Here is a 26,310-nt window from a genome sequence, read left to right as displayed (position 1 = left end):
TAGGCTACTTGACTTGCCATAACAATGTAGAAATCAGCGAACTTTGGATCACCACACCAATGAGTTATGATAATTATTTCAACCTGATATTGAATAATGATGAAAATGAGCAACTACATATCCCATAATCCAAAGCAGTAGCCTAAGGTCTGAGACCCCAGAGAAGGTAGGCCTACAGTGTGAACATGAAGAAAACTTGAGGCCCCATCAGAGCTGAAGTGCACCAGAAAGAGATCTGAGTCCTCTCAAAAGGGGACAAACAAAAGGGGACTCAGTTAATGTTGTACTCACATTGTGAGTTCAGTTGCTCTGGGTTAGTTATGTTTTCTTCATCATCATCATCATCATCCATCATGTTGAAGTAATTACCATAACCTATAATTGGTGTGGTGATTTTGTTTCATAAATATATTTTTTCTTTCTGAAATTCAGCTAGGAACAAAATTATTCATACCCCTGGCAAATATTGATTTAATGTTGTAAGACAATGTGGTAGAAACATGGCATTTTCATCTTTTTTAACATTATTATGAAAAATGGCATGTCCAAAAGTATTCATACCCTTTTTAAATAATCAATGGAAACATCTTTATTTGCATTCACAGCTCTCAAAATAGTTCTTATAATACGTACCAAGCTTCTCCAAGTCTCCACAATGATTCTAGACTGCACCTTTTTAGCAGCAATCCAGGTTTTGAGGCAGGATTCTTTGCCATCACTCTGGTCTTGTGCTCTTTTTGAAGTATTGAGGTCTGAACTCTAAAATGTTGATATTGTTCTCTGTTAACCATCTCTTGCCTTGTTTGGCTGTATGTTTTTGACCATTGTGTGTGTAGCACATAGACTGTAAAAAATAGGGTGTAGCACAGACATTCTCTGGTAGCACTGTTAGATTCAGTGCCACTAAGGCACCGCGCATGCGCGATAATATTTCTCTTGCTTTTACAGTCCGAGCATGGAACGTCACGTTCTTGAACTAAAGAAAATATTCGATATAACTACACATTTATAACGTCTAGAAATATCTATCGTGATAGATTTTCTACTTCTTAACTTTAAGTCTCTTATATTGCGCACCAAGAATATATTTTATTTTGTTTCAACACGAGAAGAGCTTCGGTGAGTTTATCTTATCACGTGGTGAGTTTATCTTATCACGTTTGTGAATGATATGTGAATAGTCAATCTAATGGTGAATTGGAGACAATGAAAGCTCACAAAAAAACAGTCGAAGCATTTACACATACACTACACACATACACAGACACTTTTATTTGCTGAATTTGAGTGGTAGGAGATCCACATTTTCTTTGGTTGTTTTAATTTAAAGTTTGAATGTAACTAGACGCGAATCTGCGCAGCTAATCTGTTCATTGAACTCACATGGCGATATCAGAGAATGACGGGCTCTGGTGATATTAGCTTTCTAATATACTTAGAAATGAATGTTAGTTTGACAGTTAGTCGACACTTTTGGGTGAAATATGTATTATATTTACATTTTCCTTGATAATTACGGGTGTATTACCGAACCGTTCTATTCACCTTATTCCGCGCGCAAACATGGGGGCGCTAGCTTTGCCCACATTGTCTCCGAACTTCCGATTGAGCAGTACATCCATTGCAATACATTGAGATAGCAGAGCTCTATCGAGATGACTGGCATCATATATTATGGGTCATCCTAAAGTTAGGAACGTTTATTTAGGATTTTGGTGACTTAAGACATTTCTGTTATACAGCTTTCCTATCTGAAGTTAGGAAAAAACTGACTTTGGAGTGGCTGTTCTGTAAGTTAGCCTCTCTATCCTCTTCTGCCGTGTTATCCCAATGAAGCTAACTAGACGTAGCTAGCCGACCGGAAGTTTAAAGACAACGTGGAATTTAAAAAAATGGGCGGGGCTGAATAAGGTGAATATACTGTCTGCTCAAGGTTGGTTAGCCGTGCTGGCTTACCAGTAATTTGTGCTAGCGATCTGCTTGTTGCAGCTGAGATGTAGCCTCCGTTTATGGCACTATTATGGTGTTATGCCTATTGATTTTTTGATGCTATAGCAAAAGTTTAAATGAGATCTCATAGAAAAGAAAAGTTTGATTGTAACTGTTACACTGTTTCGTGTAGATTGTTTTTTTATACTGATAGAATATTTCAGTGGATTCCAGACGAGCTAAGATGGCGAGCCTGTCCAAGAGATTCAGCGTGTTGACCGCCCAGCCTCCTGCAGTCTGATCAACTGCAGCAAGGTTTCTTCACCATCTGCGTGAACTTCGAGCAGCGCACACGGATTACAGATAAGCGTTCCTTCCCACACAAAGAGTCCAAAGGAAACTACTTTTGAATTTTCTGTTTATACCATAAGGGACTTTTGCATTTATTTATAGTTCAAATTTTTCTTTAATACCTAAATATTCTTGATACGGTTTCAGGGAAGACGGAGGAAAAAAAGATCGGTTAGGTGCCCTATAGTCCACACTTGCCAAAACAACCTTTTTTTCCTCCGTCTTCCCTGGATATTTGCGTCCAAACGGATCCATCTCAACACGACTCAACACGTTACTTCATATCCCAAGCCTATAGGTGGCACTGTTTGTTACAGAAATTGATCAAAGCTTGCGCACTGTGTAGGCCATACAACAGACAGAGTAGGCTTCGACAAAAAATGGCTAGTGCAAGGAAACCAGAATTGTTTGTGTGGACTTATAGTGAACTGTCAACTGTAGTCAACTGTAAAACTAATAAACTTAATTTTTACGGTTTGTGAAGGGTGCAGTCCCGTCCCGGTCCCATTTAGAAGTGCCCACTTCATTCACGCTTTCTGTGATTCACGCAGCTGGGTGAAATGTATTACAACTTTTCGCCAAGAGGTGGCAGCTTAAGTCCACTTGATACTGTAAGCCAGGTGTTTTCAACTAGTGGTCCGCGGCCCACTTGTGGTGCGTGAGGACATTGCTGGTGGTCCCTGACCATGGATTCAGTAGTTGCAATGTGGAAATCAGTATTTTTCCCACAAACAATAACGGACGCAGCTCTCAACTTGGCCCGTTAAAATGTGAACAGTCTAGCGACGCATTTCATGAAGACCCTTTTGGACATGTCAGTTATTTGTACCACTGGTTAGATGTAAAACTGCATTTCGTTTTAGACTATTGGTATTTCATTTGTGCATTGACAATACAGTTGAATATCATATGAACTAAAGATGACTAAAATCGTGCATATGTAGAAGAAGAAACATTCACAAAAATCCATGGCGACCTCTGTTCTGGATAGCTGTTGAAAATTGCATGGAAATGACAGGGATTGTTTTGTTTGTTAATAAATAAATAAATAAATGTAAAACTGATACCTTCTGCTTTCCCCAAATAGGCTACAATGTAGCCTACAGGTGTACATGACCTTTCATCAGTCCAGTTGCAATGGATGAACTGTGATGAACTGCCCTACTTGTGATTGTTTAGAGATTTTAAAGGTTTTATAACAATGATACAAATGTTTTGGCTAGTGCTACAAATCTATTCACCTTCGAAGCGCCAGTAGGCTGCTGTGCGGTCCGCACACACACACACACAGGCATGCCAAACAAGCATAAACAAAAGTTTCAAGAGTGGGGGTGAAGTAGAAGATGGATACAAATTGATTAGTGTGATTTATGTTCGCGGAACGGATGTACACGACTGAGCGGCGGTCATATTTTGTACCGCGGTACATCTAGTATGCGGTACATCTAGTTTTCTTTCATTTACTAAACTAAGGGAAACTGTACAAAATAAAGTGCTTATAGTTGCCATATCTCGGGTTCATCTTTTACTTATTACACGGTTCAAGAATCTAGTAATCTCAGATGTGTAGCTTTTGTCCATAACACAGCTACATGTCATTTAATGGTCCAATGCCGCCTTTGAGATGGTTACCCCACTGGTTGAAAAACATCCCAAAATAGTAATCTTCTCACCCCCCACACTTGAAATGGAGGTGGTGTCATTGGGGTTTCATGCTTTTCTTTCGTAGAAGGATGCCAACAAATTTTGCCCGACTGTAGATGAGATTTCACTGGCTTTTCACTGGCTTTTCACTGTTTTTTTTTCTGTCAAAAATCATGAACTATTTTTGTTTGCTTGTTTAACAAATACTATGATTTATCAAGGGCGTAGGTTTGGTCTCAGCTTTGGTGGGGACACATCCCCAACTCCTGTTGTCACAATACCAACATTAGTGTTTCAATACCAATACTAAGTGAAGAATCTCAATTTCGATACTTTTGCGATTTTTTTAAAACTTGATTTGGTTTGTGTGATTTGTGAGATCATTCACATCAGTGGCAATCATAGAATTTGATTGACCCTCCACACACACACACACACACACACACACACACATACAAACACAGACATACATAGAAAGTGATGGTTGTCATCAGTGTTGGGCAAGTTACTTCAAAATCGTATTATGTATTACTCATTACTGTCATTTCAAAATAATTTGTTACATTATAATATGTATCTGAATTGTAAGGCATTACACTACTATTGTATTACTTTTGAGTTACTTTCACCAAAATATCTAGAAGTATGAATTTGGAATTCTAAATGCAGTTTATTATGCTCAATGCAGCTCATTGCACTTCTAATGGAGGGTGATGTGGTATAACATAATGACTGAGCTAGGCTTAAGGCTAACAACAGTAGAATGCAATAGGCACAGTGATGGCTCATGATCCAATACAAGGAACAATCATAGCCAGAATTTTGTTAAAAGCAGACCAAAGGTCAAAGTCTGGTCAATTGTGATAGAAATGCTGTAAATTTAGGCTTAGGCTTACTCATTAAAATTAACAGAGAGCCCACTACCTGTATATTGCAACCCAAAACTTAGACATGTCAAGATTTCTGAAACATGTAATATGTATTTCAAATACAAAATAGTATTTTGTAATTTTTATTTTATTGGGTTGAAGGAAATGGCTCTGTATTTTGTATCAAAATACTTTATTGGTGTGTATTTTTGTATTTTAAAAATACTGCAAAATACTATGTGAAAAATACTAAAAAAAGTTACTACTTGATGAATAATTGGTAATTAGGCAACAATGGTTAATGTTTATCGCAATCAGCTAATGTGAGAACAGCTGTGTTCAACGACATTCACAGCTTTTCAGTGACGGCCTTTGCTTAAGCATCAGCTCTGGTCTGAAGTATAAGTATAAGTATAAATACTTTTTTGATCCCGTGAGGGAAATTTGGTCTCTGTGAATTAGTGAAACACACTCAGCACACAGTGAGGTACCCACTAATCACGGCGCAGTAAGCTGTCTGCAACAACAGCGGCGCTCAGGGAGCAGTGAGGGGTTAGGTGCCTTGCTCAAGGGCACTTCAGACGTGCCTACTGATCGGGGTTTGTCCGAAGTCCGAAGCGCTAACCAGTATAGGCCACGGCTGCCCTGAAGCACCGGTGTGAAGTCGTACGCAAGTAAAGATGAGCAAGGTTACCTGTGCAAGTTCACATAAGGACACCGACAAAGGCAACAATGTCCTTTTGTATCCAAACCAATTAACAGAAAAAATGTCAGATATCTCAATGAACCACAATGACATCAATAGATGGTAAGGTGTTGAGTGTGTTTGAATTCCCTTCCTTGTAGCATCCTTTTCTGCATTGCACAGTGGGGAGAAGTTCACCTTGTTTAATTAAATAACAATTATATTTCCTTATTAGCTGCATACTTGAGGTTGGAGATATTAAGGCAAGTCAAGTTTCTCACATACTGGAAGTTCAAGATATACAGCCTTATGATTTTCTTATTCAGTTCTACACTGGACTTGAATTACGAAATTCGGCACAGATACACAATTATGATTGTGGCCTATTGATTATAATGTGGTTAATTGTAAGTATAAGTATATTTTAATCTCTGCATTTATCCCAATCCGTGAATTAGTGAAACACTCAGCACACAGTGAGGTGAAGCACACACTAATCCCGGCGCAGTGAGCTGCCTGCAACAACAGCAGCGCTTGGGTAGCAATGAGAGGTCGGGGTTCGAATCGGCAACCCTCCGGTTACAAGTCCGAAGCGCTAACCAGTATAGCCTAGGCCACGGCTGCCGAATTGAAAGCTCTGTCGGTCAAATTCAATATCAAAATGTTTTACTTTGGCCTTTTATGGGGTATGTATTGGCAGACAGCCCTGGTAACTTACCGTTGTCGTTGACACACCTGCTCGCTTGACTGCCACTGCAAAGTAGCCTGTGCATTGGCATTCTCCATGCGTGTAGTCTGCGTGTCAGATAACCCTGACGTTTCTTGTATTGTCGTGCTGGCTGTCGGAATGATCAGCAGTACAAATAAGTTCGCTAAAATATTGGTGGGGACAATTTTGTCATCTTAAAATATTGATTAGGACTAGTCCTTAGCGTCCCACCCTAAATCTACGCCCATGTGATTTATGTATTATTATTAAAATGTATTATTATCATTATACATGTCAATATGCTGTTTCTAACATAAGGAAATATCATTGAATTGAAATGTGCAGCGCTATCCATAATATTTGAATAATTCCATAATATGGACAAAACGATTGCTCTGCTGGCACTGCAGGTGCAGCATAATTCGGCCAAACACAAGAGGAACCATTGGAGACGTGAAATGACTCTCTCCCGGGATGTTTCGCCACATGGACCTCAAAATTACACTTTACCTCAGAAGGGTTTCCTCAACAGCCAACTGAGTTGTGATCCGCTGCTTTGGCTCTGCTTTGGCTGCGCGTGTGGGTATTTTTTTTTTTTATTTCATTCTCAAAACGTTTGATTTTGATGCCATTGATTTTCATTCAGATCACATTTGCTTGAAGGTCCTTTCAATCTCAGGACCACGCTACGGTGACGCACAGTGACCCAGTGATGACTCTTATCCGTGCAAACACAACATATATATGCTATCACATCAATACTTTGCGGGATAGCAGGAATGTATAGCATTGGCCCCCGACATTGATAACCTTCTCAGTCCTATTCCTACAGCTCAGCGACATGCCAGGACCAAGACTGAAATATTCTTAGACGATGCACAATGGAAAACAGACCTGACTGAAGGTGTGGTAAATTATTGTTAAATGAGAATTGATTGGTAAATGAGAATTGCGACCCAGAAAAAAATGGGAACACTCATCCCGGCAAATGATCGATGTCTGTCTTTCTGTTGAGGCGTTAGACCAGCTAAGTTTTCCACTGAATCGGTGTAATGACAAACAAGTTCTTGGGGGAAAAAAAACTAGACTCTTAATGAATGAAGCATGTTAAGAGGAGGATATGAATGCACATTAGTGTGAGCTATCATACAGCTCCTTGTTCTATGCTTTTTGTTAAATAGAAGCTCTGTCATGAGAACATGTTTGTATAGCCAGCGGGTTAAAAATGTTTCTTCAGTCCTAAGCCTCTTCAAAGGTCTGAAATGACAGTCTATCTGAATCACTATTATTACTAATAAGCAGTTGAAAGCAATTTTACAGGTGAATCAGATTTAATGAACAGCAAGGTTTCTGGAAGTGAGACCGAAGTGGATTTTGACAGAGTCAAAAGCGTTGCGCAGAGGTGGAAACTGATTGATCGATGCGTGCACAATAAGTGAATCACAAATGCGTCGCAAGAGGCAGCGGTGGAGACGGACAGAGGCTCTCCAATTCGTTTGCAGCGCATCAGCGGGAGAGACGATACGAGGTGCAATGAGATTTATGTGGAAATTAGGCGGATTTCAGACGCATTAGTTGGACACGGCATGCACTACTATCCGATTGTAGATAAAGTTTACGAGTTGGTGCTTTGTTTCTGATGCCCATGGCATTTCTCATCCATTGAGTCTGTCGGTGAGATGCTGTGAATGGAAACATATGGCGCATGAATAGAGACGAAATTTATGAATGGGTGAGAAGCTATTTTACAGCACAAGAGGTTGTTCCGTGATTAGACTAAGAGCCTGGATTGATAATATCGCAGAAAATCACCGCCTAGTAATAAGAGCGTCAGCATCTCTTTCAAGGATACTTGTGACCATTATGCACATTTTACTGTTTCATTCGTCAGTTTAAATTGGCTTAACACCCCCCCTCCCCCCCAAAAAAACATATTCACAGGAGTACAGATTAACTAAACTGACTCGTGTAGTGTATTGCAATGGGGTGCGAATGATGGCAAGCATCAGGAATCAACTCCCGATTATTTCTTGAAACTTCTGCTCTGAAACGGTTGGCTACATTTTCTCTTAAGGCAGATGCGTATGGCACATTTTGGCAACTACTCCAGCACTGCGCGCGACTGCACGGAACAGCAATGACCGGACCGATCGGCGACTGAGTCTGGGAATCAAATACTGCATGCATTCCCTAGAAGGAAGGCTGCCCTCTGGATGCAAGTGGTACGGAGGACCGAGCTACTTGCAAGTGTCCCATGGATCGCTAGATGAAGGAAGGATGGTAGAGGGAACCGACATCCCTTTGAGGAATACTTCCTCCCGAGATGTGGGCAAAGGGGCACTCCACTTCCCCTGGGTCGCCACCACGCTGGCCAGTGTGCTTATCACCACCATTGTTGTGGACATCCTTGGCAACCTGTTGGTCATCATCTCTGTGTTCAGAAACAGGAAACTCAGGAAAGCAGGTATGAACTTAGACCAGATTTACTGTCTAAACTTTATTTCCAGATGCTTTTACTACGACTGTCCATACCATAGTTTAAGAGTAGACTATGACTCTAAGTGTTATTTTACTTTGACTGGTCATGCTAATGATGCTAGTACTAATATTAAAGAACGCAGCCTGTGATCAGATCAGAGGTAGTTGTGTCAATTTCAGTGTACTTTGCTTCGGCGTTTCACAAGATTAAATTGTGAGCTTATTACAAAAAAGTAATGTTCTGTTTTCAGCAACCTTTTCTTCTGGGAAAATTACATTGCGGTTCGAGGGAGGCACCCGAGAACAATTCATCTCTACTGCACGTTCACAATAAACCATAGGCTTAATTAGTTTCCACTTATGGTTAAATTCACGCCTGAAGTGTGCTGCATATGAAGTGCATCTGCTTTTGACACTCTTAAGTGCATGCCACTTCTGTAGTGCTTGTTTCTTTTTCAATCTAGTGTCCCCCCGAACAATATATGATATGGTCTACATAGAATAGGCAGATCATTTTGAAACATTTCTGGAAGTTGACTATAGCAATCTCTCTATTTGCATGAAACTTGCAGGCTGTCCTATATGTTTCCTTAAGAGGAGAGAGATGATGTAGATAGAAGTAGAGACAGTAGCCTATAGTCTGCAATGCATATAATGTGATGTAATTATCAACAACAATTTCGCCACCATTACCATTTTGAGCACTTATCACAAGCACCTCTAAACTGTTTCTCACGTGAGTCTCACGTTATAATTCTGCTATCACAACGTGGAAATGATCTCAACTGCGGGTCCCGTGTTGAGAAGTTGAGCCAGCCATGATTAAAATGACAGCGCGTTCTCCATTTCTGTCAGCCCAGAGGATGTTTAAGCATGGTGATGCCATTGCCTTGTGTGGCGGTGCGACTTCTCATTTCCCCAGGTCCCTAACGCATGCAGCCAGCCGAGAACTGTCGGTGCTCACTGCTCACTTATGCGCAACCGTGTCCCACAGTTCGCCGCGGTCAGTGTGTGCGCTTGTCATGGCTAATTCTTCTAAAAAAAAAAGAGCTTTGCTCTGTTTTGGTGACAGGAATATGTTTTCATGTTTTCCAGAAAAGATTAGAGGAGAGTGAGAGACTAGTTATTTTCGGCCTATCTTTTTTTTCTGTTTAACATCGGGTTGTTTAGATTACCACTTAAACTGAAGCCAATTTTATTTCCTATAAAAATAAGTGATCCTGAAAAAAAAAACAGATACAAGTTAATGTCATGAGTTCTCTCCAACTTGCATCAAATGATTTGTATTGCACCCAAAGCCATTCAATCTGAGCAGCCATTCATGAAAGACTTTTGATTTGTGCAAAACTCAGAATGGATGGCAGGTTTGCAACTAATCGTCATCTTTTATTCCATGGCAGGTCTGCTTATCATCACTGTCAGGGTGGTGCTCAGCTTCTTACCAGATTTCATTTGCGTTCTATTCATTGCAACGGGTGAAATCTATTAATCAATTCCGCACACACACACACACACACACACACATCATCCCGCAGCAAATCAATTTTCAGTTCAGCAAATTAATTTATCAATATGCAAGCCCTTAATGTTGAAAACATGGCACTGTCTGGGGGTGATTCATCACTAAACCATGCAGTGGAGCATGGAGGGTGCCGTACAGGCACGCTCACACACAGCAGCATGTGCAGTGAAGGGCCAAGCGGTCAATCAGTCAGAAAAGAACACAACCAACACAGAAGCCTGACCAGAATGGGATTGGACTCTTAATCATTAAAGATGTCCATTTGTCAGTGAAGGGGCTGACTGGGCAGGTCGGGTCAACCATGTGAGGGATCCCCTGTCACCTCTGTTTTGATTCTTAATGTTAAAGCTGCAGTATAGAGTCTTGGTCTTAAACTAGTGACGTGACAACCTAAAGTGCTTGCAAGTTTGGCACTGAGTGCTAAGTGGTAAGATAATTCTTTCTCAGCCTGGACCCCACATAGTCTTTTTCCACCGACAGAGAACTGGTTCCGTTCCCGTTTGTAAACCAACATTTAAACTGTTTGGAGCATTTCGTCCAAACAAAAAATGGTTCGGCACTTTGGAATGTGGCACTTTGGTTCGGACCTTGAATCAGAAAATAGTTTGTTTCTCCTGTGAACTGGAGTGGGCATGTCATTCTACCTTTCAGAGGGGAGAAGGCTAAATGCACGAGTTTTCCGTCCATATCAACTGTTGCCATGAGTAAACAAAACTAGTCAACTAGCACTACACTACAGACATTAACCAGCATTTTTCATAGATTTCTGCCGTTTTTAATCGGACAACTGTCATATTATCCTTGCATTTATGCACATAACTCTTTGTTTATGCATATAACTTTTTGTTTATGCATATAACTCTTGTTGATGACGCATCTTAGGTTCCGTTCAAAACTGGTGGAAATGTGGGCTGGTTCATTAGATAGCACCAAGGTTCAATCAACTCTGAACTGAACCGATTTGACGAAAAACTGTTGGTCGGCAGCACTGTTATTTTTCTGTGAACTATTCCCTCAGTGAGTTAAAAGAACAAAATAATGACGGATGTTTTTAGTGTCATGACAGCTTTTTGGGGAAATTTTTAGATCAAGGGAACATGGGCATCATGCATTTGATGACACATTCATAACCACTGAATGGTTGTTCACTAGTTCACATTCCTGAATTTGAAAAGACATAAAAGCATAATACATAAAAGCATAATAGAAGAGCATGTTTGGCGAGGTCTCTGGCCATGTCCTGAAGGGCTTTGCGGAATTGTGCCGGAGTAACACCGATGCTGCAACTTCGGCAGGTAGACTGTGAATAAATAACCTGACTGATTGAAGAAGGAGGCGTGGCAAACTCCGTCATGCTCCTCCCGAACTTACGTTTGTAAACGCCATTTTATGAAGAAACTAGAGTATGTTTCAGATAAAACTATCTCAAGGGATAATTCGCCTTAAATTGACACATCTTCACACACTCTTGTTGGTTAACTGGCATTGGCATTAAGCCTTGAGGGCTACATTACACAGCCAGATGGGGCATCTTGTTAGAGACGGCAATGGAGAAGCTATTGTGCTGAGTCAGCCTCCTGTCCCAGGCAATGCCACTGCACTCGTTTCTAATTGCATACTGCACAGCTAATCTTGACAACAAATGGAAAAGAGAGGTGACGTGTTGTCGTGTGAGCTATAGGGAATATATTCTCTGTCACACATAGTAGTACTACAAAGTTGCATTTCTTATACTAAGGATTACACAGCAATCAGGATTAATCGGATTAGTTGGGACACATTTCATGGAAAGGCCAAAGAAATAACAAACAAACAAAGACTCTCTCTCTCTCACACACACACACACACACACACACACACACACACACACACACACACACACACACACACACACACACACACACACACACACTCACACTCACACTCACACACACACACACACACACAAAGAAACTATAAAACACAACATTACGCAAAACCTTAATTTCTGTACAGAACAACTCAGTGTATCTCTGTTAAAGAAAGTTAGGTATGAATTTATAGCTAAAAGAAACTCAAGAACTCCTTTAAATTCACAGATGATTTCGGACATGAATGCCTGGGAAACAGGCTTCTAAATTGTCACCAGTCTGAAAGAGTCTGTAAGAGAACCATGCGTCTCCTCTTACTGGCAGGATGAGAGCATGAAAACAGTAACTCTGAGCAAACCTTATCTCCCTCTCAGTCCCGACTTGGATGAAGGAAAGGCCACTTTTTTATCTTCATTGGCAGTAGGGTAGCCTATCTTTACCTTCAGTGATAGTTATGGTTATTGTGTGCATGTGCTAGAGCCACAGGGAGGCAGAGATTTGATTTATCTATCCAGATAGCTGAGGTCTATGCAATAGTATGTTGCAGAGTGGTGTTTGCTATGCCCTGATTGTGATTAACTTACAATTACACAATTTAATACAATTACACCGTACTAGCTTCCCCCTTAATCTCTGCTCAGTGATATAATCTGGCAGTGGTAGTAGCAAGGAGTGTTTGCAGATGTATGACATACCAACATAAACATTACTTACACATCAACAACAATAGGCTGTAACTTAAGAGAGGAAGCAATCTATTATGACTTGGCAGTTTATGAAAATAAATAAATAAAATAGCAGATTTAAAGCAGAGTCTTAAGGGTTCCTGTTATTGAAAGATCACCTGAGGCCCGAGAGCTCAGGATGTAGCCTTAACTGCCCAGAGGGTCTGACCACACTTGATTTGATTGCTGCAGCCTGCTGCTGAGGCTACTTCATAAAATTGATTTGCGGTCCTCTCTGTCTGTGTGCTTCTCGGCAGGAAATGCCTTTGTGGTGAGCCTGGCGATCGCGGACCTGCTGGTGGCTGTGTACCCCTACCCTCTTGTGCTGACAGCCATCTTCCACGACGGCTGGATCGCGGGCAGCATCCACTGCCAGATCAGCGGCTTCCTGATGGGCCTGAGCGTCATCGGCTCCATCTTCAACATCACGGGCATTGCCATCAACCGCTACTGCTACATCTGCCACAGCCTCAAGTACGACAAGCTCTTTTCCAACAAGAACACGGTTTGCTATGTGCTGCTGGTCTGGGTCCTCACCACCCTGGCCATCGTGCCCAACTGGTTCGTGGAGTCGCTGCAGTACGACCCGCGCGTCTACTCGTGCACGTTCGCCCAGTCCGTCAGCTCGCTCTACACCATCACGGTGGTGGTGGTGCACTTCATCTTGCCCATCGCCATCGTCTCGTACTGCTACCTGCGCATCTGGATCCTGGTCATCCAGGTGCGGCGCCGCGTCAAGCCCGACAGCCGGCCCAAGATAAATCCGCACGACCTGCGCAACTTCCTCACCATGTTCGTGGTGTTCGTGCTGTTCGCCGTCTGCTGGGCGCCGCTCAACCTCATCGGCCTGGCCGTCGCCATTGACCCACGCCTGGCGCAGACCATCCCGGAGTGGCTCTTCACAGCCAGCTACTTCATGGCGTACTTCAACAGCTGCTTAAACGCCGTCATCTACGGCGTGCTCAACCACAACTTCCGCAAGGAGTACAAAAGGATCATACTGGCCGTTTTCAAGTTCCAGTGTTGAATAAGCTTTTTTTTTTCTATTTATTATCATTATTAACATTATTATTCCATGGGGATATTAAGGAGAGACCTGTGACCGTAGGCAGTTTTGTGTGAGATGCAATAGGAAGTGTCAGACTCACTATGAATGATGAGCACCTCCAGGTTTTACTGTCACTTTTCATTTGTCCTGGCTGATAATGCAACCCTCTCATTCTCGAGACCCGAAGTGCTTTTTGAATGATGAACTTTAGCCCTAATGGCTAAATGCATTTGATTGTGTAGCTCATATCTCATGCCTGGCTATACATTTGCACTGAAGGGTCTCATGATAGAGAAGGGTCTTGGGGTCGATTTACACACTTAAGCTGGAAAGGGCCTGCTGTCCAGACCAGCACACAGAGTCATAAAGGCAATGTTTTTTAAGAAGAGTTGGCACTGCGGTACAGCCATACATACCAAATTGTATGAAGGAAAAAAGAGGGAAAAAAGAGAGTTTTTATCTGGGTTTACCACGTCCTTCCTTTTGTAAATTAAACTATATATCTTGGCTCTTTGCATGTTTGAATCAGGAAAAATGTGTCTCCTGATTGAATTATGGGTGACAAACCAAAGTAACACACCAAGAGCTCTCATTATGCCCTCAAATAATTAGCTTTTGGCAGCAATTGATGTCATTTTAGAGGGTAGCGCAAGGATCGACCACTATGACACAATTTTCCTTAATCAAGCACATTCATTTGAGATGATTTCTCAAAACAATTACAAATATTTTATTATGTTAAGTGGGGCCTTTACTTTGTGCATACTGGAACCTTAGCAACAACTTGTAATACAGGAGTCTTTTTTTTATCATGAGGACATGAGGCTGTGTAATATATTATGAGGAGAGAATATATTATGCGAAATGGATATATAAAGTATATTGTTATTCTGACAAGAGTGATATATTGTTTTAATGAGTCCCACATGTTTGAACACAATCAAGAGCTCAAATTTTCCAGTTTCATATGAATATTTGGTGATTTGTGGTGGATATTTTGTAATTCTGTTTCCAAAGCAGTTCAGTGCAGCTTTGTGGGAAGAAACAGAGATTAAAAGAAGGATGCTACTTGTTTGAAGTCCCCACTCAGGCACCCACCATATGTATTAAATGATCCATGAATGTTTTACAAATTTGAAGGCAGAAGGAATGTTAAAGTAAATTATTTTTTAATGAATATAACTTATGTTTTTCATTTTCAAATTACTGAAGTTTACCTCAGAAAACTGTCAGAAATGGACTCTATTGGATCTTATTTCAAGAGTTTAATCGGAGTAGGCTGATTGATGTCTTTGTTCTTTCCAGCTTTTTGCACATTGTCATTAACAGGATGCGGGGTATTATATTTATGAGAATCATATTTTTTTATAAATCTACAATGCAGAACTAAATTATGGATGTAATATATGAGAAGTAAATTAAGAGTGTATCACACAATTTAAGGACAATATTAAAAAGTACACTGTGCCATTCATAACAAAAGAAAGGGAAAAATAATAATAAAAAAGAATCATGACAATTTTCATTGTGACTCCATTCAAGAGTGTTTTTTTTTTTTATATATAAATAGCATTGGAATATTACAACAGTATTTCCAATGTAACACAGATCAGAGGGCCCCAGTGTAAAAACAATCTCATTTTTGATATCTGTCTAGAAACAGTGACCGGTAGACATGAATTAACTGGTGTGAGTTGGATAATAAAAATGATAGCACTGGTGGCGTACACGTACTAGATTCAGGGCAATTAAAGAAAACTTATTTTAGCCATAATTGTAACAAAAGATAAAAATAGTTACATTTCAAATGAAAGCCTTTTGATTTTATTTGCCCCTTCTGATCCCCTGATGTGATTACGACAGATTAGTGACATTAGCAACAGCATCAGTTTCAGCAGGTTGATTAGTGTTTGTGTACTTCTACCACTTCGAAGGATAGTGGGGGTCGCAAGTCACTGGCACCGTTATTTTGGGGGTCGCGGGCTGAAACGTTCGGGAACCCTTGCAATAGAATAAGTAGGGCTGGAGAGAAATCGTAGCCTGACGAGCTAGACCCACATTAAAATGTAGGGTCTGGGCACTCACCGTTCGCAGTGCTCAGTCCGAGGGGCTGGATAATCAGTTGTCTTTCAAATTCCCTCTGCACGCAATAGGACAGTGGCAACGCTATGAGTCCCATGCGTTTCCCACCAGCGGAGCTAGTTGGCTAGTTCAAACGTTTGCCAACTTAATAAAAGCTTAACTCATGTCACACTGTTCGCCAACAGCAACATCCATCTTATCTGTTTTCAAGTAGCAGGGAATTCAAGCCAAACCGTTGCAACTCAATCATTCCATCAATCATTATGTTAAGCCCACCTAACGACTCTATACACGATTTCATTGGCCTGATTGAGTTTCGATTTCTGGAGCTCACAAGCCAACGGAGAGTTGCTAGATTAGCCCTGGCAGCAAATGTAATTTGCTGCCGCTAGGGGCGCGTCTAGATTTCTAGGCTAGAGAAATCGATCAGTAGTCACAGAACATAGCCCAGGGCCCCTTAGGAGGAGCCAGTGACACTGTGCGTCATCCGGTGCAGTGATGTCGGGAAGCATTACAGGAAGCAAGCCGCGACGTGACATGTCCTGGGGGTCGCATGAGGCAGACGGTTCAGAAAGTCCCCCGCTTGCCACGGTGGGTCATGTCTGCAGGTGCCACACAAGGGTAGGACTGCACCCCCCCCCCACCCCCCACACACCAGATACTGGGGTCAGATGCAGAGTTCATGACGGCCAAAAAATGGAGGTCCCATTGCTTATAGCATTGCAAAGCAGAGGATAAGAAGTGCACCTGTCAGGAAGGATAACTGTTACAAGTGGCTTCTGTGACCTAATGGTCATACAATGAAAAGAAAGCTGGGAGGAAACACAATGAGGAGGTATTTATGGATATCCTAGCTACTCTAATGTCTCATTAAGCTGAGGAAATGGGGTTACAAACAAATTTCCAATGTGTGATATGCAAAATAGTCTTTTGAGAGCTGTTTGAGAATATCTCAATCAGCCAGAATTCAGTAAAGAAGAAGTAATGGCCATATCCATGCTCTGCTGCTCATTTACGGGATGTACTGTATAGTCTCTGGATGTCGTTCTGTTAGAGTGTTCAGATTGCTTACACTATTAGAGAGCACTTTTATCGCCCATAGTCACTCACGCTGCTGAGGGCTCATCTCAGCATGCCAGTGTGTGAGTCAGCCACACCATAAGCAGGACAATAAAAGGACCTCTGGCTATGGTCTGTAAAACGTCCAATAACATGTAAAAGCCACCCACACGTGTGTACACACACACACACACACACACACACACACACACACACACACACACACACACACACACACACACACACACACACACACACGTCAGGGGCATTAAACCACAGGCTGTGGCCTGGTCAGAGGCTGGCTGCCATGAACTCCTACTGAACTGAGCTCATGGCTTCTTAACATGCGCTGCCACCGATCGCAGTGGCTGGGGTGGAGGAGGAGGACGAGGAGGAAATGTGATCAATCCACCAGGGCCACATGAGATGTGCCACGCGAGATTCAGGTGCCCCATGCATTGCTCTCTGCATCTCCTCCATCATGTGCCTGTGAGCTCCCCACTGCTCAATTACAGCAGCTTCAGACAGACAGATCAGGCAAGGCCATAGTCTCTCTGTACACAAACAGTCAGGAGGTACTAACGTCGAAATGTTGTCTCTTATGTTGGCACATTAAAATAAAATCTGAAGTTTAAACATTTGTGTTGCTACGGTAAACTCCTCTCTGTCAGGAGATACTGTATGCTAAAGAGAGATGGTAGATAAATGTGATACACTAAGGTCTGGTAGTAGATGCTCTGTATGTATACTTTCATAGGCTCAGCATAAAACTTTAGCTGACTCTTGCAACTTGCAACCAGCAGACACAGGGAAAGTCCTGCAATTGACCTTTCCAGTGCTGTGAGATCACATGGAAACTTTTAATGGAAAGTCGTGCTTGCACACATTTCAGTCATAAAAGAGCACTTTGTTCTTAGAGCGTAATGTGATCACCAATATCAAAGTAGACAGGCCTCTTAATTGCAGGCACATTAGCAGGCATGACCAGAGGTACACGTGCACTCAAACATGTATGTGTGCAGCAGTACTGCTTCATCTTAGGCGTCCATATTACACTCTCATGACAAAATCTCATTTAGACCAATACAGAAGAGTGGACAAGCAGAAAGGAGACCATTTGAAGAGTAAATTATTTTGGGAGATATATTTGGAAACCATTTTCTGGTTATTTTCTGACAAGGATCACTGCTGTGATAAAAGGCCCCTGACAGAAACATAATGTGGTGAAACTGATGTAGGCCGTTTTTTAGCATGGGGACATGCACTTTTTAAAACAATTTTAAAACTTTGTTTGAAGTTTGAGGCACTAAAAAGATTGCTTTGAGAAAGAATGACGGCGCATATACTGCTGATGCTGACTCATAGAAGTCTAGCCTACAGTAGAAATCTCCTGTAACTCCCGACAGCCATTTAAGCATGTAATCCTGTTAGAGTTAATGCTTATGGTTCATCAGAGAATACAGTTGGAAATGATCAGTCATTATCACTGATGCAGATTACATTAACATAGCTGTTTCACATCAAACCAAACACAGCGTGTCTCAGTTCAACATATAAAGTCATGTGAATGGACTGTACATTGGCTCCGCCAGCCGTAATCCTCTACGCACTGTGCGTACATTTTTCACCGCTTTATTTGTGAGATCATTCAATATTACAACAATAAAAATAGCTTGTGTAATATTGAAACATGCTTCGCGCACAAACTGGTTAAGGAATGAAGTAGGCTAATTTATAAATGAATTCATGAATGGATTCTCAATCCCCTTTTGCAATCTGTCATGACAGAGAGTTACAGTAGCTATAATAGATTGATCTTACTTGAACATACCAAACTTTCTACTGCTACTGAGCCAAGGTTGGAAAGTTTCTTCAAAATTGGCAAAGGATTGGAACCATGTTTATAAATATTTTTATGTGACTACTATGTCTGTATGATTACTATATACTATATGTTTTTTAATTCTATGAGGAAAAATGAGCACTGAGTGTTGTCGTCATGACTCCCAGTGTTCTCTTTAGGCCTGGCATGGCAAGTGTTATCACAAGGCTGGCCTGGCCCAACAATGGCACCCACCGGGGTGAAAGGTTTGGGCTAAACAAGGGGTTGTTTCTCTCTCTGTGGGTCACTTTTCCGGTCAGTCACATTTACTCTGTTGTGGGCACTGTGGTCAATTTCTCTCCCACAGGCACATTCTCTCTTCCATGATCTCGTACTCATCTTTCTCAACATTATACTGATGCCTGCACACTCCTTTTTTGACTACAGTTCATTATTCCTGATTACTTTTAAATAAATATATTTTGGTTAACCACACCACTGTTGTCCACCTCCCTCTGTGTGTTGCGGTTCTGAGCCGGTCGTAAAATTGTGCTTGAAATTGATTTCTAAGAGGAAATGATAAACCTCGTCATTATCTGCTCAGTATTTCTTTATTTGACAGCATCAACAAATAAACACATCAGCCAAAATGTAGTCAACAAAAAACATTTCATATTTGCACTGTATCATAGCACCTTATTAGCACACTTTAACAAAGCTTCACTGAAAAAGAAAAAGTGTACATCACATGGGCAAGAACAAACATGTGAACTAATAACTGAGCACAGGTCATCAATGCTACTTCTGCAGATTGTCCCGTTCAGGGATGCGTTTCCCAAAAGCATAGTTGCTAAACTGTTAGCAACTTAGTTGGTTGGCAATGGGAAATTGCATTGCAACTAACAAAGTTGTTAACTTAGTTACCAACTATGGTTTTGGGAAACGCGCCCCAGGACCAATATATTCCAATCCTGTTTATTCTCCCATCTGACACAATCTTCGTAAGGCTCGTTAGGATGATCTAATAAAAGATCACTTGAGTTAAACCAATGAATGGCCAGAGGGGGAAAGAACAGGCTTGAGGAACTAGGGGGCTGCACAGATGAAGAAAGTCTGCTTGTGAGACATTCCTCCGGACTGTGTGTGGGTCATAACCAGCTATGTTTGGAATTCCCTTGTGATGCATGGTGTCGTGTTGGACTGCAAATGTGGCTACTGTGTCAATCTGTCATGTTATTTTGGCAAGCATTATATACAGTCTCATTAAGGCTTTACAAACTTAAAAAAAAAAAAAAACCTTTAAAACATTTTTAAAAAAAACTATTACAGTCAATTAAAAAAGATCACTCCTAAAGTGCAAAGAAGGAGGTAATCTTTTCCCTCTTCCAAATAAAAAGCAGAACTTGGCATTTGATCATTAGTGTGCCATCCAGAGTTGCTATGGTACACAAGAGTGGTGGCTGCTGCTAACATGGAATCAGTACTTGGTGAATAAGGAAGTCTGATGGTCTCCAAAGTGCTCTCAAAGCTCTAAACATTTAATTCAGGTAAAAGCTTCATTGATGTTTATGTATGTATATACTATTATGTGGAATCTGGTGAGGAAAAATGGAGAAAAAAAAACTTAAATATAATTCCAAAGAACATTTAGAAATTCAACAAATACAAAAATGATTTTATTACAGCAGTACTGGATTTTACTGACCAAATTATGTTTTTTGAACTTTAAAAGAAAAATGGAATAAAGTTGCAAATAATGGTAAAGACTTGCCAATGAATGTGAAAGCACAAAAAAAAAAAAACAAGTTGACCTAAAAAGCTAAGAAATGAATGCGTTCAAATGGACTGCAATCAAGGGTAGGCCTAGGCAATGGCTAAAATATTCCTTTTTTGTCTGTACCATTTTAAATTCTGTAAGTCGTTTTGGATAAAAGATAAAAGCTAAATTAATAAATGCAAATGTGAATATAAATATCAAAGGCTGTTATTTCCATTATTGTCTAGGCATTGTTCTAGATAATAACTTGTAGCCTAGAATTTGGGGGCACTTTCAAGACATCCAAAGTTATGTTTTATACGTTTTATTTCAATTTTAAGATAACCTCATAGAGATAACAATGGCTGCCAGCTTATGTTATGTCTTTACCATTATATGGGACCATACATTATCATACAATCCTATTGTCAGTAACGGCACTGACAACTATTCTATTTTAATATACAGACTCCCTGTGACAAGGTTCACCAAAAGTGTCTTATTTGCACTTTTTTTTTTAAATGGCCAAAGTGTAATGTAGCAAATTTTTCTGATTAAACTCATATTCTCATCTGGAAGACATCGGTCCTGAGCCTACCCCTTTGAGGTTATAACACTAAAAATCACAACATTTCAATGCATTTCATCACAAATATGAATAAAAAAAGAACTCAAAAGACCATTGATGAATAATTAAAATGCACTTTGGTACTAGAAAAAAAAGAAGTTAAAAAGAGTTAAAAAAACAAACAACACATAGAAGTTTCAGTCCTACCTACACACCTTGATTTGCAAGTTCTACCAAAAGATCAGCTCAAACAAGCCAGTGCAGGGCCAGACACTGGCTTTAATGGTGCACTTCAAGAAGAATTTAATTTTCACTTTAGTCGGAGACCTGAAAATGCGCTCATCTTGTTGAATTCTACACGCTTCGGTTTTGTTTAATGTTTTTCTGTCACACAGGCCCACTCCGTTTCCTCGCCCCTTTGATCTTTCCGTATCTTTGAAAACCACATTGAGGAGACAAATACTTCCAAATCTTTTCTGAGCACACCGTTTGAGAGGGAAGCTCTGGTCGGTCTCAGACAACCTAAGCCCCACAGCTAAGGAGGGTGGTCCATTAAAATAGTACTGCTCCCAATTATCAGCTTCTTATTTCAAGGGGAATGAACTTTAAAATAGGGCCTTGGGGAGTTTGTTCGGTGCCCAGGGACTTCGGTCAGTCAGTAACTTACGAAACTTTAACTCCTGTTCAACTGCAGGAACAGCTGCTGGTGTTCCTATCCCTCTTGCAAATCAAGAATGTGATCAGTGAACTATACACATTCTGTTGTGGTTAGTACCCAAAACACATACCCAAAACACAACAAAAAAAGCATTGAAATGAAGCAATGACTGTCTTCTGCGAATATGTGCAAAATGTGTATATCAACTTCAGCATGAGGTACACCAAAAGGTCAAGGACCAATTAACTTAACATTAGGAGTTCATTTAAACCCTTCTCAGCTGCCCATACAACAGCCATAATATTTTCCACATTTTTTTACAATAATGTCAAATATGTGACATAATTTACAATGTGGGAATTTACAATGTGTAATAACACAATAACAATAATAATACTAATAATACTAATAATAAGATAAAGCTAATGAAGTGTCAAAAGCTTGAAATATCTTTTAATATTACAAACGTTAAAATGTGCTGAAGCAGAGGTGGGGGGAGGGGTGGATCAAGGCCTTCAAAATAAAGAGCTTTGCAATAATCACCTGTGGGATTGTGAGCACAGAGCCCCATTCAGAATAAAACACAATAAAACAGTACCAACACGTTAACCGCTATAAAAACAAGACACCAGTAGCAATCCATAAAAAAAAGAAATAATATAACAGCAGATCTGTGAGTGGAATTAAAATCAAAATCAATGGTGGTACAGCATTTGAAAATAAAAGAGGTCACGTCAGAAACCTTTGTGTCGTCCTCCTCCATGTCCTCTACCTCCTCTCCGTGCACCCATCACATGACCTGGAAGGAGATGTCGTTGTGCCGCTGATGGTTGCGTTTGATGATCTGCTCGATGGAGATGTAGGTGCCGGCGACGAAGCCCACCAGCCCCACCAGGCTGATGAGGACGTTCTTCAGCACCACCCAGCAGGAGATGCCCTCGTTGTGGAAGGTGAGCAGCTGCAGCAGGGGAGGGATGATAAGGGCCAAGGCACTGCTGCTGATGGAGCCCACCAGGGAGATCACCAGGTCCAGCTCCGGGATCAGGACGGCCAGAGCACCTGCCAGGGATCAGAAATGACATATGATGATATAGAGTGCTGGCAAAGTGCTTCAAAGGGAAATTAAAAGATGGGAAAAGCAAAAGTACCAGTACCTAATCCTCATACATACAACACAAAATACACGGATACGTAGGACAGTAAAGATACAAAATGAGTGGAGGGAGATAAGAAAGAGAAAGAGAAAGAGAAAGAGAGAGAGAGAGAGAGAGAGAGGATTTCTCTGAAAACTTAGTCACCCTGTGAGGTGATCTACAAGTATTAAGTCTCTATGAACACTGAAAAAAAAGAGAAAAGTTAGATTGCACCTCATACTGTTCTTCTTGCTTAGGGCCACTTCTGAAATTGGGTAGGTATACTCTAGATGATTTACTGTTTCAGCCAGGAGAGGCTTAGACTCGTCTGCTACTGGGCTGAAAGACACTCCTGACAGTGAGTTCAGGGAGTAGTGTGAGTGAGTGAGTGAGTGAGTATGTATGAATGTGTGTGTGTGTGTGTGTGTGTCAGTCAGAGTGTGTATTGAGGGTGGAGGGGGTGTGTTGTGGCAGAGCAGAAATATTTGGTGATGTGTGTTTTCCCCAAATACGCCAGGGTCGATAAACCACTGTTCCCCTCTCCCTGTCTCTCTGTGCCGAGCACTCTGTAGCGAGCCCAGAAGGCTATTAAATCTTCAAAAAGTCCTGCACCACAAACACTTGGTCCCAGAGGTGGCAATACCTCCTTTTCCCTGTCACAATGGTGTTGCTACTGAGGAATTGTACACACGCACACACACACACACACACGCACGCACGCACGCACGCACGCATGCGCGCGCGCGCGCACACACACACACACACACACACACACACACATACACACACACACATTGTGAATTTGACGCGCATTAAGGGAGGTGGATAAAGGGCTCTTTGAAGCCCATTCATTTGCCCTTTGCTCGATTTTACAGAAATCTGTCAAACTTCGAGGAGCAGAGCGAAGGTCGATCTTTTGGGTCGCATGTTGCAGAACGCTCCCTGGGAGAGCTCAGCAGCTAATACATCGCCGGCCTCTTCAAGGATCGCCTTGTCGTGCCACGGACGACGGGAGCAGAGGCCTAACTTTAAGCTTCCCAGCTGGAGTGAGAAATTCGGCAGTGTGACTGGGACACTCCTAAAAAAAACAGCAGAGAGGGCCCTTGTCACCCCAGGAGTCAAATAAACTCGGCGAGTTTTAGAGCCAAAATCCCTCCCCAATCCCCATCAACACAAATGTATTATGTCGCACAACACTCCAGTCCCTTGACAGATAAGACATTATGGGTTGCCAGTAGTAAAATGCATCAAGTGTAACAGGGCACAAAAAGCAACTCTCCAACTGTAGTAGCAGGGTGCCATTCCTCGAGCGGCATCTGTAAACATCCCTCAGCATGGTCTCCCTTTATGACCATGCAGGTTCAGGGGGGGGGTTTGTGGTGTTTGCCATCGCCAAACACCAACATCTCCAGCTGGGCAGATCTCATTATAACTGCTCAAACATCTCTCTGTCTTGGATCCCATCCAGGCCAAGCAGAGGGAGCTTTCTCTCTCTCTCTCTCTCTGAGTTCTTCTCTCCTTCTCTTTTTCTCCCTGCCCCCTTCATCAACTCCTCCCGTGGCCCAGTACGGCACATTTAACGGTTCCACTGGCGTGAGCCTTCCTTTTATCTGCGCCTGTCTATCTGAATTCATCAGCCCTGCCTGGAGAACAGAGCTCATTTAACATTCAAAAGACCTTCAGATCTCCCTCTACACCCCCCATTTCATTTGTTGCACAGGCATAAGCTCCCCTTGCCTCTCTTGCAGCCATGTGGCCTTGTCTCGCTTGGGGTGAGAAGTTGTCAATCACCGTAACTCGGAAATCCGACACTTCTTCCGTGGTGTTGGAAGCGCTGGCAACACAAGGATCGCTCACTTACACTCCTGTAGGTCTCTTTCCCCCTTCCCTGAGTCTGATTGCTAATTAGTCACCCAGGGATGGCGATTAGACAACAACGCCCTCTTGACCTACCTGACAGTTCCCTCTGTTTTCATTAGACAGAAACAATGAACGTGGGAGAAGAACATTTTCATCCCAAAGTTTCTCAAGTGATCTGAAGCAAACTATACAGGGGGGTGGCTAGATATAGTTGGTCTGGAAAGAGATGAACAGAAAACATTGTGTGAAGGGTAGGGGGGGGGGGAATCAAGATTTGACTGTGAACCACAAAGACTGAGACCTTTCCCCAATGTTGTAGTAGTATAGTTATGACATTATGGATGTTTTCACCCTTTTTAAGGCAAGTGCAAGTAACTAACGTCTGTAAGATCGTCACAACATGGCAGTTGTTCCGATTAGCTGCTGAGGCTATTGGTCTTTTGGTCAGAAACTCAGTGAAAATGTAAGAACGCCTTCTACAGTGGACCATCACCAGATATATCAGCAAAATACATCAGAGTCAGCTGACAAGCTTAACAGATTTGTATAAGAGCCAACTGCAGTGCTACTGTCTGCAAGGCAAATGAGCTCACTAATGTTAAACAAACAAAAACATCATAATGTCTCTTTAAGACACATAGACAAAAGTTTCCATTCAAGCAAAGCCTGTGAGTGAGTACCTCTGAACAGAATCTCTGTGTGGTTGAACAGGTCGAACCTGGTTGAACACGACCATGAACAGAATCTCTGCATGTTCTTCGCTTTGTTCACAAGCTCATTTACATAATGTCCGTTGGAAATACTAGGAGTAGTGTAACAGCTGGCTAAGTTCGGAATTCCAAATGGCCGGTTATGTTGTTCAGATATATACAGTCCAAACGCTTGACATCCGCAGAACATGCGGACTTACACCTAGGTCTGAAAGCAGCTAAAGAGATAGAGATGGGGAAAGACAAGAAGGTAAGAGAGGAGGAGGGGGAGGAAGAGGTTGGGAAACAGGACATACAGTGACAAAAACAGACAGATGAAGACAACAAGAGAGAGCTGGGGGGTTAAAGAATAAAGACCAACATAGTGTCAGCTGTAAGCTTCTAGATTTCATTGGCAAAAACTTGACTTAAAACATGATACAAACTAACAAGGACATTTGACAGAGGACAAAGGCTAAGTCTAAAAAATAATAATAAAAAAAGACAAAATGTTGCACTTCTAGATTCATGAGAAACGAGCTCTCTGAGAAACGAGCCTCTGTTTTAGCTATTTTTACAAGGCACTGCTCCATCAAAGCGGCTCCTTGATTTGCACACAAGCCAAGTTGGACAACTTCCACTTGAATGCAAAAATTGGGCCCAAGGGAGGCTTGAGTCAGAGTCCTCCATATTAATCTCTGGTCAGAGAGCACGAGGTGTCAATAAATTAGCACAAGTGCTCTTGCATTTTACCAGATGGTTATGAAAGGGCTGCCGTTACACTGCTCATAAGCTTCAGGTTCACTTAAAGCCCCTGATAGATGAGAAGATAAGAAATAGGTCAATCACGAGTGCTGAAAAGACGAGGGGAGA

General features: G+C 41.6%; 2 protein-coding genes across 4 annotated transcripts in view; one reads left to right on the top strand and one right to left on the bottom strand.

Annotated features, from left to right (window-relative positions):
* Nucleotides 1–14,896, top strand: part of mtnr1al (melatonin receptor type 1A like) — a 29,926-nt gene extending 15,030 nt beyond the window's left edge. Inside the window, exons 1-2 of one of the 2 annotated variants that reach the window (XM_042073929.1) lie at nucleotides 8,244–8,651; nucleotides 13,020–14,896. In XM_042073929.1, the coding sequence (XP_041929863.1) occupies nucleotides 8,369–8,651; nucleotides 13,020–13,789 (1,053 nt within the window). In that variant the 5' untranslated portion in view covers nucleotides 8,244–8,368 and the 3' untranslated portion in view covers nucleotides 13,790–14,896. Of the gene's footprint in view, nucleotides 1–8,243; nucleotides 8,652–13,019 lie in introns of those variants that run through there. The other variant, XM_042073930.1, reaches the window with a different exon arrangement.
* Nucleotides 14,897–19,365: 4,469 nt separating this feature from the next.
* The window catches only part of slc36a1 (solute carrier family 36 member 1), a 90,447-nt gene continuing 83,502 nt past the window's right edge, over nucleotides 19,366–26,310 (bottom strand). For both annotated transcript variants that reach the window (XM_042074470.1, XM_042074469.1), the window contains exon 12: nucleotides 19,366–22,814. In XM_042074470.1, the coding sequence (XP_041930404.1) occupies nucleotides 22,546–22,814 (269 nt within the window). In that variant the 3' untranslated portion in view covers nucleotides 19,366–22,545. The remainder of the gene's footprint in view (nucleotides 22,815–26,310) is intronic.

The sequence above is a fragment of the Alosa sapidissima genome, chromosome 20 (genome assembly GCF_018492685.1).
Source record: "Alosa sapidissima isolate fAloSap1 chromosome 20, fAloSap1.pri, whole genome shotgun sequence".
Taxonomy (NCBI): domain Eukaryota; kingdom Metazoa; phylum Chordata; class Actinopteri; order Clupeiformes; family Clupeidae; genus Alosa; species Alosa sapidissima.
This window is presented reverse-complemented; position numbering and strand designations above follow the sequence as displayed.